Consider the following 15,039-nt stretch of genomic DNA (forward strand, 5'->3'; position numbering starts at 1 on the left):
AATGCAATCACGTACCATGAATAACTAAATTTAGCTTTTATTAAGCATGACTGCACAACAGAAAAGACAAATAAATTTTATTTAACTTCTACGTTTTATTCCAAAACCACTGACCTCATTTTTAGGACTAAAGATCTTATGGGTAAACATAAGACAAAAGGATGAAACAAAGGTGCCATAAATTAGTAATTCAAAAGCATTCTTGTGCCATACAGGAAAAGAAATCGTATGTTGTATTTTGCTGTATGAAAAATTAATGAAAAAATTGTATCCAGTATACTTTGGATCTGAACATATCTAGATCATCAGTTTCCTCTGACCTCTAGTTTCTGGTTAAGAAAAACCCCAAACACCTTTGTTGCATGGCTTTTTGAAAAAATAATGAGAAAGCAAATGGAAAAATGCAACTTGCAGTTACAGACAAAATATCATGCCCCATGGCTTATGAGCTTTCAGACAGAAAATGTACAATCAAATCTAGATTTGCTTTCTCTTTTGTGTACCTTGTGATAAACCTACTCAGAAGTATTATTAAATGAAAATTACATCCTGCTTTAAGTCAGTTTGTTTTTTGAATAAACTCGTCTGCTCTAAGAGGTCAGCAAACTTCAGCTTTTTAAACAAACATTAACATATTCCAAACAGTATTTTAGTACACTTACACTAATCTTACAGAACAGTCTTGCAAAACAAACATCCAAGGGTTATATAGAAGACAAAAGTAATTTTTAGACTGGTTGGAATACCTCTTCCTTTGAAAGGCTTCTAGAAATACTTAAATATTCAACACAACAAGCTTATGTAGCTGATAAAAACCATTTTGTCCTTCATAATGCTCTTCTGACTGGTCAATGATACACTGAGAATCCACCTAATCAAAAGAAGCAAGATGTAAGTCAGAATGCATTCTTAATGCTCTTTTCCTATATAACAACAGTTAAGGAAGAGTTTCAAACTGTTTTCACAGCTTCAAATCATCATAGAAGGGTTTGAGTTGGAAGGGACCTTAAAGATCATCTAGTTCCAACCCTCCTGCCATGAGCAGGGACACCTTCCACTAGGTCAGGCTGCTCAAATCATACAGGCATTTCAGTTCCATGCCCCACATTTCACATAAAATGCTGTATCTCATGGTTTGCCTGAGTCAGAATACTATTCCACACTCAATTCCAAAGCATTACGGGTAGATGTAGTGATTAATTTCTTTTTTACATGATGATGTAAGAAAGATGTCCTGAGATTCTTCAGATGCAGTGGGGAAAATCATGATCCAAGGCCTATAACATTAACTTGTTATAAAAAACTAAGCAGCAATATAACTGAATAGGAGATTATCTTCCTAATACCAAGGATAACTGAATTTGAAGTATGAAAACAGAAACACTTCGGCTTAAGGCGGTTTATCACGACACACTCTAACCCCTCAGTGAATGCCTACTAGAAACACATGCCCTTCGTGCTCATTCACTGTTGGCAATTTTTTCAAGAAGAGAGAGCTAAACTCCTCATTCATACACCTCAGGGCGAGAGAGACACAGGGAGGGTGTGTGTAGAAATCTTACTGCTGCACTCAGTAATTTCTAACTGCCCTTTAATTAAGAAAACACACTTGTTCATCAGGAAATCTAGTGGCCTGCAGAGGCCCTTACAGAAAGAAAGGTAAGATTTCCAACAGTAAGAAGCTAGACTTTTCAGCTTTATGAAAATAAAACTGCCCTCTATCTGATCCCAGCAACCCAAAGCAAAAGTAAAATGCGCTGCATTCAGATAAATCCTGAACAAGAAAAATGTATCAATCTTTTTCTTTTAGGCCATGGCTGCTTAATAGATAGAAGAATACAAAATTTTAACTTCCAACAAATGTAAAGTTGCCTTTACAGTCTCTCTCAACTTAAAAATCATGAAGTGTTCTGTTTGAAAAGGCTAAGTATTTGTATATACAGAATTAAAAACCAAAACAAAACACCCAAACTAAACAGACCCTACAAACACAGGGTATTGATAGAGGCTGATGTATACGCAACAGTTTTTACACCTTAAATTTGACTCTTCAGTGCTTTCAGTACCTTTAAATTCAATACTGCCCTCCTTCCCCAGGCTCAAAAACCACATCCTTCCAAAGGAAACTCCCTTTGACCACTCTTAACTTGTGTACTGGGGTACTCTAACTACTCTTCTTAAGGAACAACAACAAAAAAAAAAAGTAAGTAAAAAAAATCTTTATACCCCTACCTGATTCCAGGCATATGGATTCTTATACCATGTAGGAACAATTATATCTCGAGGTTTTGATTTGCAGATTAAGCTGAAATTACATAAAAATAGCCTTATTTGGTTAATTATAAATATAAAATATTTTTTATAATGGATACAACTAAGCACTTATGAGGTGTCTGTGCTGAAGGGAATCTTGAATTTCCTTGTTAATTTAGTCCGATTTCACAGAATCACTTTTCTGCAGTTTGCCCTTGTAATTTAAGTGAAAATACAGATTTTCACAGGGACATTAAGTGTATCAGAATATATTTCCTTTTGAAGGAAATAATGATTTTTTAAAAAAAATTTACAAGGCACTAGAAGTTGCAACTGTCACTTATTCCATAATTTTTATGCATGCTTATTCACTAGAATGTATAATACAGCTATTTTTAGGGTATTTTGTTTTGCATGGCAACTCCATTACTATAGATTGTCTGTCTGCTCCAGTTATTTCCTCAAGCTGTGCAAAGAACAACAGTAGTAGACTTTAATTAATTCTGTCTAGATGTGTTTTTCAAACACTCATTTTAGTCTTAAGTTGTGGTGACATGTTGTAAATACAATTAGCTTTCAAAAAATGGAAAAAAGTTATAAAAGACTGTTCATGCTAAATTTTTACGTATTCAAAGGGTAGGTTTTTTCCAAGACATAAACCGAAGTACAATCAGAAAAAATAAATATTCAAAATTAAGAGAGATTTTACACAAAGACATCACGATAATAACCAGATTGTCTCTTCCTTCAAAAAGGCTGGAAACAACAACAGAAAAGCTACCTTCAGAGACTTCAGAAAAAGAATCCAGAATAAAAATACAGAATAATTACAGAAAATAAAAACAGAATTTGTTTTCTTGAAGTTGTAACCCTGTCTCTCCCTGTAACGCCTGCTGCGAGCTCCCCCACCCTCATCTGAGCTACCAACATCCCAAGGCCCCTCTGACATAGGATGGCTCAGACTGCCAAGAGTGAGCTGCAAGAGGTAGGTAAGAAAGAAAGAGGTAAGAAAGAAAGAAAGAGGAAAGAAAGAAAGAAAGAGGTAGGGAAGAAAGAAAGAGGTAAGAAAGAAAGAAAGAGGAAAGAAAGAAAGAAAGAGGTAGGGAAGAAAGAAAGAGGTAAGAAAGAAAGAAAGAGGAAAGAAAGAAAGAAAGAGGTAGGGAAGAAAGAAAGAGGTAAGAAAGAAAGAAAGAGGTAAGAAAGGCAGAAAAATTCAGATTATTGGAACAGAATCAGAAAAATCACAAAGATTACAAGAGAGAAAATGTTACCACAGAAAGATATAAAATCCTAAATAAAAAAAAAGCCCAGAATGCTGATGAGAATGACCGAGTCAGACAATGTAGCACTGACTGAGCTGGGGAACGCTGAGGATCTGCTCCAAGAAGCTGTGCGAGCCCCTTCACCTCCCAGCTGGCTGGGGATGTCTCAACAATCAACCCAAAAAAGGTGCTGAAACAGTAGCAACTATTCACATCTAAAGAAATAGCAGTGACATTTTTGTCCCTTCAATTCAGCATTTAAGTGTTGATGTCCTGTTACTGTGTTGATGAGCTCCTGTTACTGCCATGGTCACTTCTGGAGAGGTTTTGTGGTTTTGCTTCTTTCCACCTATCCGCTTTTCTTGACTCCTCCCTACACTTCTTACCACATGAATCGCACAAGCCACCTTCATGTAGCTGTGAAGTCCAAACATGGTACTACGCAGCAGTGTCCAAAGGCAATGCAGACACCAACTGGCCTGAGGTACTTGGACACAAACAGGAACCCCTACAGTGTAGCACCCAAAATAATCACCTTACTCCCTTGTCATATCCAGCATGTCTGCTGCTCAGCTAAGATATAATAGGTATCTCCACATGTTCTGGCAATTTTTTATGCTCTCAATTTCATTTCCAGTGCCTCAAAAGGTAAGGCTGACTCCCCTCACACTTATTAGTTTATTATAAAATGCACCACACCCAATATTCTGTCAAGTTTTGGAAATAAGAAGTGCATGCACTTGCTTTCAACTGAAGGCATTGTAATAGTTTTTTCACAGCTGGGGGAAAAGAACCACAATCAACTGAGCGGTTACATTCAAAAACAAGGAACACCTGAAAACTCCACATAAACAGCTACTCTGATAAAAATTTTTATAACCTTTGGTGAGGGCAGCTAAGCTTAAAAGCTTTTGATCCTTATCAGCATGAGGAACTGCCTCACTTTGGCACAGTTACTTTAGAAAAGCTCTGTTTCTGAAAAAAGTGACATTTCCTAGAGATGAGGCCAATACTAGAGAACATAAACTAAATCTAATTTCATGGCTAAACCAGAGCTCTTTGTGTAATCGCTTCTGTACAGAGCCAGGTAAGGATGAGACAAGTGCACTGATGATACAGACAGCACTACAGTCACAAACAAGGGGAGATTTGTCACAGCATGCCCAGCGGTAGCAGGCATTAGAAGGAGCTGTTACAGGGATACTTCATTGCACTGGCCCCCTCAAACACTTCCCACACACAAGCTGAAATAATTCTAAAGACTGTCTGCACTGACTCACAATAGTCTTTTCAGAACCGCTGCTTCAGCTACAAGAAGCGGGTGGCCTTACTTCATAAATTAACCTGGGACTTCCAGCAATTAACCTGGCCAACACGGACCCTACACAGGTCTGTGGAGGGAGGAAAGGCAGCACTGCCAAAAGACTGTATTTGCTTTTTCCTGGGGGCACAAAGCAAAGATACATCAGAACTGGTATCCTGCAGAATGGGTTTTACAGTCTAGGTTTTATGACTCTAAGTGATCAGGCTTCCCTGAAGAACCCGTGCTTCCACAAGAAGCCTGAAGTTGTTCAGTATACTGCTTTATAAAGAAAGTAAATGAAATGCATCATTAAATGAGAACATACATTAATTCCCCAAAGCTTAATCTGAGCTACGATTCAAGCAATGATTTCTTTTGTTTTTGCTGAGACTGTGAAGCATAAGATCTTATTTCTATAAAATTATTACCGTAAAAGTTTCTGACGAACATCTTCCTGCAGCTGTGTCATTCTCTCTTGTCCAGAACACACTGCACATTCACAGAGCACCTTATTAATTGCTGTCCTTAGGATGTTTATCTGTAAAAACACCAGTGACAGAATATAAAGCACTCTAAACCAGCACTAGTTCTGTATTATATTCCACTGACGTGAAGGTGGTTGTAGGAACCCCACCACCAAACTTCTACTGGAACATTATTAACATAAGCAAAAATATCTGAAGCTTTAGAAACACTTCTTCCTTCAGATGCGTATCTGCTGGTCAAAGATGTTATATCACTTATATCACAATCTTCAAGTTTACTCAGATATGCCATGAAACATACAGGCTACCACTTGCCTGGATTTTTTCCAACACAGAATTCCTTCTCTAAAAAAGTTTTAAGGATTTTCTCCATCTGTTCATAATTTTCACATGCACAACAACTTGGTGTTATCATTCTGGCTAAGGTGCCATGAATACAGACATCACACGGACTAAATCAGTGCTTTCAGAAAACAGTATCTCACAGATACGTGCACCAGCATGTCCACTGTGTCCTTAAAAAGCCTTTAGAAAACACTAGTCATCACCTCATGTACCTGCTCTGTGCACAGAACTCATCAGGGTAATCAGAACTAATCAGAACTAATAAAATCCTTCACTGTCTAAAGCACATGTTAAAGATTGCAAAGTAGTAATGCTGGCTGATCAGTAAAATCCACAATAATCCTAAGAACATAACTAACAATTACTGACATCTGATTAGTGCAAAATCAATACTTTTGTTTTGAAAAAATGTATTGTTTTATAATATTTTCTTTTGTTCACAGTGTATGGAGGGGGTAACTGTTTTTTTCTGGTAAGACTTCAAGGTTATAAAGAGGTAGTACACTAAAAAAAGAGAACACCCATAGCTTAAAAGTTTTCTTATTAACTCTAAGAGTTAACAAGCTCTGATGCACTGAATTCTACTTAATTCCCACTATAGCAAAAATTCTTATGCATGTTTTACCTCTAATATGTCTTCCACTCCAAAACGCACATCAAATGTCAGCTCCATGTCATTCTCTGGAAGCAGTGGAGCCCCACAGGTCGGACTCCAACCCAAACCACAGAGAACACCAGTAAAATACTTCCCACTGTCATCAACCCTACATGAAAGAGAAAGAAGAGTCTCACATAGAGATGAAGAAACTAAACTCATATGAAAACAGACTTAAACTGTCTAAGCCACAGCAAGCAAGATACAGGTGTGCTTTAAAGAAGCTAAAACAATTGAGAGGCATTCACACCTATTCATACTGTTTTTTTTAAATATAGTGATGAAACAAAACTAAAGTTCTGGTTAAGAATACATATACTAAAAAAAAAAAAACAACCCAACCCCCAAAAAACCGTATGTAAAATGAAGCTTCAATTAAGGAAAGCTAGCTTCACTACATTGAAATGACAGCCTACAGGTAACAAGAGTTTAAATGAAACATAACAGTAATCACACAAGTTCCTCTCCTCACATAGATTTAAAACTTGGTCAGTTCTACAGCTCATCTTCCTAAGGCTTCCAGCATGACTGTCAGGAACTGTATTGCCTTATTGTGAGGGTAGAGCCTGCAGCACCAATTCATAAGTACGAGAAACAAGTTATCTTGACTACATACTACACTAGAACTGATAAAAGATACAAAAATTACATTAACAGGAACAGAATATACTAAATACTGAAAGCAGAGAGAAAAAAAAAAACAACAAAAGGGGAAGCCTGTCACAAATTTGTGAGGGTCCTAAAAAACCAAACCAAACCAAACCAAGAACAAACCAAAAACCCCACCACTTTTTAAGGTGCATGAATACCTGAGTTCTATAGCAGGAGCAAACAGCATACTGAGGAGAGCAAGCAGGCCAGGAATAGGAGGCATCAAAGTTGTTTCCTCTAGAATCACAGTAGATCCTGTCACCAAAAGAAACAAAAAACAAAACAAAACAAAAATTTAAGGAGTACCTAATGAAAAGGAAACCTGAAAAAGATGCAACATAGAATTACAGTGACATATTTACTCATAGAAGTATCCATACAAGAACAAAAGTCTAGAGAAACTGTCCAAACATTTTTATTAAGCATTACCAATTGGATTTGTTGATAAAGCAGCAGCAACCAACAATTGCTGAAAGGGATGTTCTGGAGCATCATGGACAACAACAGAGTTTATGCTTTCCTTCTGTATGAAAGCATTTCTGGGAAGGAAATAAGAAATATTAGGCACATTAAAAAAAAAAAAAAAAAAAACAACCCATACAAACATTTTAAAAAAAAAAGAATTATTTTAAATTCACAATGCAGCCTCAGTGGATAGCAGTTACAGGCTGAAGACTACCTAAATACCATTTAGCAGATGTATACGGTGATTAAGAAATACTCTGTAAGACATTAAAGCACCTTAAAAAAAACTATTCTTAAAATTTTACATAGCAGTAGTGTGCATATTAATGCAGGTCAGGCCTGACTACTGCAGTTTTTTCAATGAATAAAATTTCTGTAAAAATCTGGAAGAGTTAACCAGGATCCTTTTTGCCTATTTATCGAAAACGACAGCTGAGAACATACCAATACGTCACAGTAAGTCTTCTCATACCTGAACTGTGATACTCTAGTCATACTGTAGCATTTCACCTCATAAGGACTGAATGGGCCAAAAACTGTTACCTTCAAAGAGAGAGAACAAATTATATTCTTAGTTAGCCAGCACCTGGATCTCTCCAAATAAAAATCTTTTATGCATGAAAACCAAAATACATTTCGGCATGTACTGAGCAACACTGAACTGATAAACTGATAAACAGCATTTTCATTTCACCCATCTAAAGCAAACTTCACTTTCTGAGGCATCTAAACAAAAATAATGTATTTTCACAGGTGCTGGTGATTCACAACTCTCCTCTGGCTTAAAAAACCCACAAGTTCAGACTTCACAGAACATGTAACAGAATCAGGCAATTTTTGTTTACATGAGCAGGTCTTGAATCTTGAAAATATCTCACGTTATGAAAGTGAGTAGTTAAACAGGATTACTTCTGTGGGTAAAGTGAGCACAATTAAGTGCTTGAAATTTTGTCAGGTCTGAAATGAAAAGCAAATTATAATGTAGACGAGGCTTAACTGGTAATCAGAATGCAGAACAGGACACATGTTTTCATGTTTTATATTCCAGCTTAGTAGTGACTAGATATCTCACAATATGTAAGTAAGAATAAATTCTGAGTTTGGAATTGGCAGTGGAAGAAATACCCACTCTGTCATTATTATCAGTTACTGGAGTGTTCTCTCCATCACCTATCCCAGATGCTTACATATTGCTAGCTGAGGAAGAAAGAAACACTGTGTATAGTAAAAACCACGTTTTTCAATTTTTCAATATAATTTTACCTATTTTCTGAAAAATTGATAGGATTGTAATCTTGCTTTTTGCTGTAGCTTATATAATAAAGACTACCAGGTGTGGAAACTTGTGTTCAGTTTTTATCTTTGTTCTGCAGTGGTTCCAAGTGTTGCCTTAGAATGTGTTAGAGCTTAGGTCTTACGCTATACTTCAAAACTTTGTTAAAAGTTGCAACAGACTAGTCTGCAATGGTGGTCACATTACAGCTTTCTACCAACACAAAGTAGAATGCACTATGAAAGGTATCAAGTATAGTTTGGTTATTAAAGGTACTGTCAGTCTTCATCTCCATTCTAACAATGTGAGAAGTAGCATCATGTAAAGACATACCAAAACCACCACTGAAGTTACCTTGTGGGTTGGTGCACCAGATTTGTTGTCAGAAAACAAATCTAACAATTTTTCAATGAGATGCTTTTCTTTCTCTCTTGAGGATACAGGCATTTTTTCTTCTATTTTTACTTGGTCCAAAACCAATTCCTCGAGCAAATCATGGCTTTGCTACATAATAATGGAAAAGTGTTAAAACCATGAAACATCTATGCTTTTCAAAAAATTTACAAAAAAAGATCCTACACAAAGAACATGCATACTCACATATGAATACAAAAACCAACGATCTTATCACCTTTCACATTATATAAAACATAAAAAAGAAAGACAGTTCAAACTATGAAACAGTTACATTTTTACAAAAGTTTCAAAAAAACTAGCAGAGCAGTTCAATTGATGCCATCACCTCCTGGGAAACATCTCTTTCAAGAGGTGTCGCAAAGCAGCAGTGCTTTTGGCCAACAGCTCGATATGAATTATGTACACACACAAAAATATGTCGTCCCATTCAAATATTAATCTTGCCTAATCCCATGGCATTTGTCAAGACTTCAGCTCAACTTCTCAGGACTTCAGACAGCCTGCACTGAAATAAATTAGTATAACAAAAGTAGAAGCAGCTCACTCAATACATACTCGTGATTCGTATGATTCTTCTGCTGGTTCAGCATAACATTCTTCAATAAGCACATCTCGAATATTCACAAGCTCATTGCATCTCGAGTAACGGAAAACATCCACATGCAGAACATTATGCACAAGTGAATACACCTTCACTAGAAGAGCATGGCCACCTACTAATGAGGCAAATCTCTGGTTAGCACTGTAACTCCACCATTCCCCACATACAAGAGATTTTGCAGATGGACGCATCTTGCATATCTTGAATTCCAAAGCCTACAGCAAAAACATTGAAAACAACGCTTGCCTGAGAATCAGTACAAAAATCTTTCATCTTCTCAACAAACTGTTTGAAATAACTATAGATGACCTCATAATTATTGCAGTGGCTTATATTAATTCCTAGGACTACTAGAAAGCTACTGGCATAATTCCTATTCCATCATTGCCAACGCAGCTACACATTACATCTCATCTCACTTCAGTATTGTACATAGCTGCTAATGAATCAGAGCAAACAGAGCATAAATAAAAGACAATTCTCACTATCTGTAATTGTGTCTTTGAATGATTTGCAGCAGAAATCCTGTTTTTTTTCAAGCCGATCATTAAAACTGGTCAAGAAAAGATTAGACCTGAAGCAGAAATACATTTCCCTTTAATATAGCTGAAGAAAACACAAAAAAGGATGCTTCTTGCCAAAATTACTTATACTTATTTTTAAAATCAATTCTAAAATAAAGCCAAACAAAATTAACTGTGTCAAGATCTAATACTAAGAACAGATAAGTAAAATAAAACCATACTTCTGCTGGTTCATTTCTCATTTTCATTATTAATTGCTCCAGAGAATAAAGTTAGTATGATACATCTGTTTTGATTAGCTTAAAAATATCTGAATGACTGAAAAGTTCAATTTCACTTGTAGTCTAATTTTATTTGTAAATGTAGTTCAAGACAATTATTTTTCAAAAAAACTAGCTAAACTGGTCCCTCAGATTTGTGTTACTGATCACTATTTAATTATCAAGAGAGTTCTGTCTGAAGAGATCCAAGTACAGCCAGGAGTTCAAAAAAGAGCAAAGCAGCAAAACCAGAGACTTCAAGCTTTGCAAAATTTAAATGTGGTATCTCCTATTTATTTGTCCTGTAACTAATAGTGTAGCAGAGCAGGAGCTTTGATGGAGCAAAATTACTCTGCACAGTAACTGCACACAAGATACCTGCCACTGCAATCTTGTGCCATGCAGTCAAGAGGTCCTATGCTGGCACCTTCCCGTAGTGGGAGCAGATAGGTTTAAGCAGAGAACAACAGACCAAACTAGTCATTGAAATTTTTTCCTCTCCGGGCTCTTTTCTAGGCTGTATAAAGCTCTGTCATTTGCTCAGAAGTTCTTTAGACTAAAGCAAAGATGATCTTCTGCTCAGCCTGTTACTCCTCGGCTTTGCATATAAGCAGGCAATAGAGAATTCAGAACATTCTCCTTCTAGAAAGGTTTTACTTCTCACAGAACTGATAGGGAGAAATGATACTGATAACCAAAAGCAACAAGCAGCAAAGCCAGCTGTTAGAACAATTTCCTCTCTCCTTCTGCAGTTCCTGTGATTAGTTAAGAGACAGATCCCAAGATGTTGTCCCCACAGAAAAAGGACTAAGTCAAACATTCAGTTAAAAAACCCTCCAAATACAACCAAAGTTTTTTACATCCAGTCAAGCACTAAGTTCAGGGTTTGGGGTTTTTTTTGGCTCTAGCAAGTGCCCCTGAAACCAAAAGGCTAGGTAACATTTCTGTACAATAAAATACAATGAAATTCAGTTACACACAAGAATTACTGCTCTGTGCATGTACATCTGCGGAAAAAAATTATCCACCTATTAGTGAAGGTGATTTGTAGGTACTCCCATTAGCAAAATACACGTTACTTCATTATTATTCTGAAAAGCATTATGATTTGAAACATGCTACTGTTTGCCAGACCAGCCATGAAAATATTTATTAAGCAGCAGCAAATAGCTTCACCCCTACCTGGAAAGGAAGGTCTCGAAGACAGCTTGGAATATCTTTCAATTTCTTTAAAGGCACTTTTGATCTGTTGCCATAATCCACAAAAAAAACCTGGAAAAAGAATCAAGAACATCTGCAGCGATTCCACAACTGCTGCTTTGAGCACTAAAAGTGCTACTTGAGGGGCAAGAAAAGTGAAAACTTAAGTTTAATAATTACAGTACAACACAATTTTATCAAGTGAACTGGAAGCAAATTCAGAGTCTGGAAAACATTCAAACTAAGTCATTATCAAAAATAATAGGTCAAATTTTATCATGTCTATTACTTGATCACTTGGCTTAAACATCCACTGGTAATACAAATAATCTGCTAAATACAGGAAAGGCAAATTTCACCAAAGACTCTTAATTCTCTCCTCAGAATTAAATCTGTATAACCTTGCTTCTTAACAGTGATAGTATGTAATAACTGCTTTTAGATAAGCAAATGCTAACATGGATCTGGTGACTGTTTATAAATGTAAAAGAGAAAGTGATGCGATTGGCACTGTTATTCACTAGTTTTCCATGACTTTAAACAGATGATAATGTTCAATATTAACTCTATAGTTAATAGATGCTCAGCTATGTTGAAAAACCCAAGAAATTCAAAGGAGGAATGGGCTGTGCAAAGGCCAATCTTACAAAAAATAAAACAATCTGTCCTTAACTGCTGAACAGAAAAACATTGGCCTGAAAAATGAATACTGATTTTGAACTGTGGCACTAATTTTCCACTGAATGGACCTAAGAATTCAACAGGAACAGGGAAAACCAAATGGTATAAAGTAAAAGATCATATCCTTTGGAATTTTTACCAATTTCTGCTATAAACGCTCCATTATTATTTATAAATTCTGATTAGTTGGAAATTACCAAGGAGACAAAACTGAGTATAAGATGAACACAGGCAGTCCATGCAAAAAAGCTATGAAAAGCAAATGTGGCATGTGCATAACTTTGAATGCAGAGGAGAAACACTGTGCTGGAAGAGGAACACTACCATCATTGCACAAGCAAAGGCTGAACTGTAAGTATTGGAGCATGCATAATATCCTGCTTCAGAAAACTGAGGTCAAAATAAAATAGAGGAGTGAGACAGAGGCCAGGTGAACAGAGAGTCAAAGTACTATGTGAGATGATAAAGAGTGCAGAATGCTTCAATTAGCAAACTAAAGTCCCAGAAGATAAAGCTAGACAAGAAACTGGAGGGAAGAGGGAAGAGAAGGAAAAGAAGAAAACCCATGTAAACCAGGGGAAGAAACACTGGCAGAAGAACAAACTTCAATGAACTGGACCATGAATGACTCAAAACTGCCCGTACAGTGGGGGCAAGAATCTTACTTTTCAAATGGATCTCAATATATTTATGAAGAGGAAGTGATGGGATTGCAGCCAGTAATGCAGCACTGGACTCCAATCTAGGCATGCCTTACCATGTTTTCAGAGTTACTGGAGGTTTTAGTCTTTGTTTTGCTTTGCACATTTTACTGTATCAACAACAGTCTCTCAATTTAATGCTAAAATATCCCTGTGTTCTGGAAAAATACTAATTCATCTGTCCTGGCAACATTCTATTAAGGTTTCATTTTAGTTCCAGTTCTACAGATTTCTTTACTGGAGTATTTATAATTATCATGAACACAGTGCTTTGTAGGGCAGGGGGGGAGGGGGCGGGAAAGCATAGCTCCAAGATTGTTAACCCAATTATATCCTACCAATTCAATATGACATAACATATTAGTGTACCTCAGCAAAATCTCCACAAACATTCAGAATACGAGCTCTACAGTATCCTGTGTTTTCCAGAGGAGCAAATGGTGCCAGACAAACCAACTCTGGATGTGGAGACACTGTCAAATCCACCAAGTTCTGGTAGTTAGATTCATCAGTTAGAGTCTGGAGTACAGTGTTATTTTTTTCATCTATCCTGTAACCCCAGAAATGTCCAACTTCTACTACCTGAAACAAAAAAAAAAAAAAGGGAAGTATCAGATTTCAGATTATTTTATTCTTCTACATCAAATACAAAACACATCTGAGCAAAATACATGAAAGTACTCTTACTCCTGACACACACTTGTTCTCATTCTGCAATAATAATGCAGTGAAGCATTTATCTCACAATTAGATGTTATTTTAAAATGTTTATGTGCTGTGCAACTGCAATACATTTTTCATCTAAATAGACCCTGATATAAGCACTACTAAAATACAGAAAAATAAGAAAAGATTGCTTCCATTTTTCTAAACCAAATTAACATAGAATCATAGAACTGTTTGGGTTGGAAGGGACCTTAAAAGATCATCTAGTTCCAACCCCCCTGCCATCAGCAGGGACACTTCCACTAGACCAGGTTGCTCAAAGCCTCATCCAGCCTGGCCTTTAACACTTCCAGGGAGGGGGCATCCACAGCTTCTCTGGGCAACCTGTGCCAGTGTCTGACCACCCCCACCCAGCCTGGCCTTTAACACTCCCAGGGAGGAGCAGCCACAGCTTCTCTGGGCAACCTGTTCCAGTGGGCAGTTCTTCATTCTCCCAGTCCCTGCCTCTGCCTTCTGTGACTTGGGGCGGGGGGTGGTTATGACTACATATGACTACATGTCCTGGTTTTCGCTGTTAATTTTCTTCTTAGTAGCTAGAAAGCACTGTGTTTTGTTTCAGTGAGGATTGTTATGAGAAGAAATATTGATAACGTACAAGGACACTGTGCTTGGGTAGTTTTCAGGAACGGAGGACTGGAAAGCGGGGCGTGGGCGTTATTAGTATCCATTCATTTCATTTAAGCTTGTCAGACACTCATCCCTCCAAAGTTATCTAGGTACCGAGTATTAGATACGACCTACTTCAGATGTAGAACATTCCTACCTCTGTTATCCTGATGGACAGAAGACTATTTGGAATCATCTTTAACTGTTCTGAAGTATCAAATAAGACTTCAGGCTCCACTGTCTGCTTCTGACAGTCCACATTTACTCTGAAAAGTTTATAGAGTAAAGATGCTGCATACATCACTCATAATCAAGAGTTCAGTTTTTTTGCTTTCATTTGCTTCTCAAGGTGTCCCTAGGACACATTTATGTACTTAACTACTTTTGTTTAGAAATACATTAATTCAATTAGAACATAGAATGACAATACAGAACTAAAATACTACAGAGAAACTGTTTGAATTCCATTATGACAAAACACAGGAAGGTATGTACCAAGAGGCAACTACGCCATCAATTTATTAGAAATCGAAAGAATTAAGGCTTTTTGCTATGGCCTGCCTTCTAAGCTTATTTTTTTAAAAATAAATTGAGTACATTACAGCATAAAGGTAAGTTCAGCGTATCTTTT

The 15,039-nt window shown here is 36.8% G+C and overlaps 1 protein-coding gene across 1 annotated transcript; it reads right to left on the minus strand.

The window, feature by feature from the left end:
• Nucleotides 1-775: 775 nt before the first annotated feature.
• On the minus strand, nucleotides 776-14,709 carry LOC104532555 (ATP-dependent RNA helicase TDRD9-like). The gene is made up of 12 exons (XM_010177793.2): nucleotides 14,566-14,709; nucleotides 13,446-13,658; nucleotides 11,677-11,766; nucleotides 9,665-9,925; nucleotides 9,047-9,196; nucleotides 7,892-7,962; nucleotides 7,384-7,493; nucleotides 7,113-7,209; nucleotides 6,274-6,412; nucleotides 5,247-5,356; nucleotides 2,233-2,305; nucleotides 776-871 (listed from the first exon to the last, which is right to left on the minus strand). The coding sequence occupies exons 1-12, from the start codon at nucleotides 14,707-14,709 to the stop codon at nucleotides 776-778; spliced, it is 1,554 nt and encodes a 517-aa protein (XP_010176095.2).
• Nucleotides 14,710-15,039: the final 330 nt, after the last annotated feature.

The sequence above is a fragment of the Antrostomus carolinensis genome, unplaced genomic scaffold (genome assembly GCF_000700745.2).
Source record: "Antrostomus carolinensis isolate BGI_N321 unplaced genomic scaffold, ASM70074v2 scaffold12791, whole genome shotgun sequence".
NCBI classification, from domain to species: domain Eukaryota; kingdom Metazoa; phylum Chordata; class Aves; order Caprimulgiformes; family Caprimulgidae; genus Antrostomus; species Antrostomus carolinensis.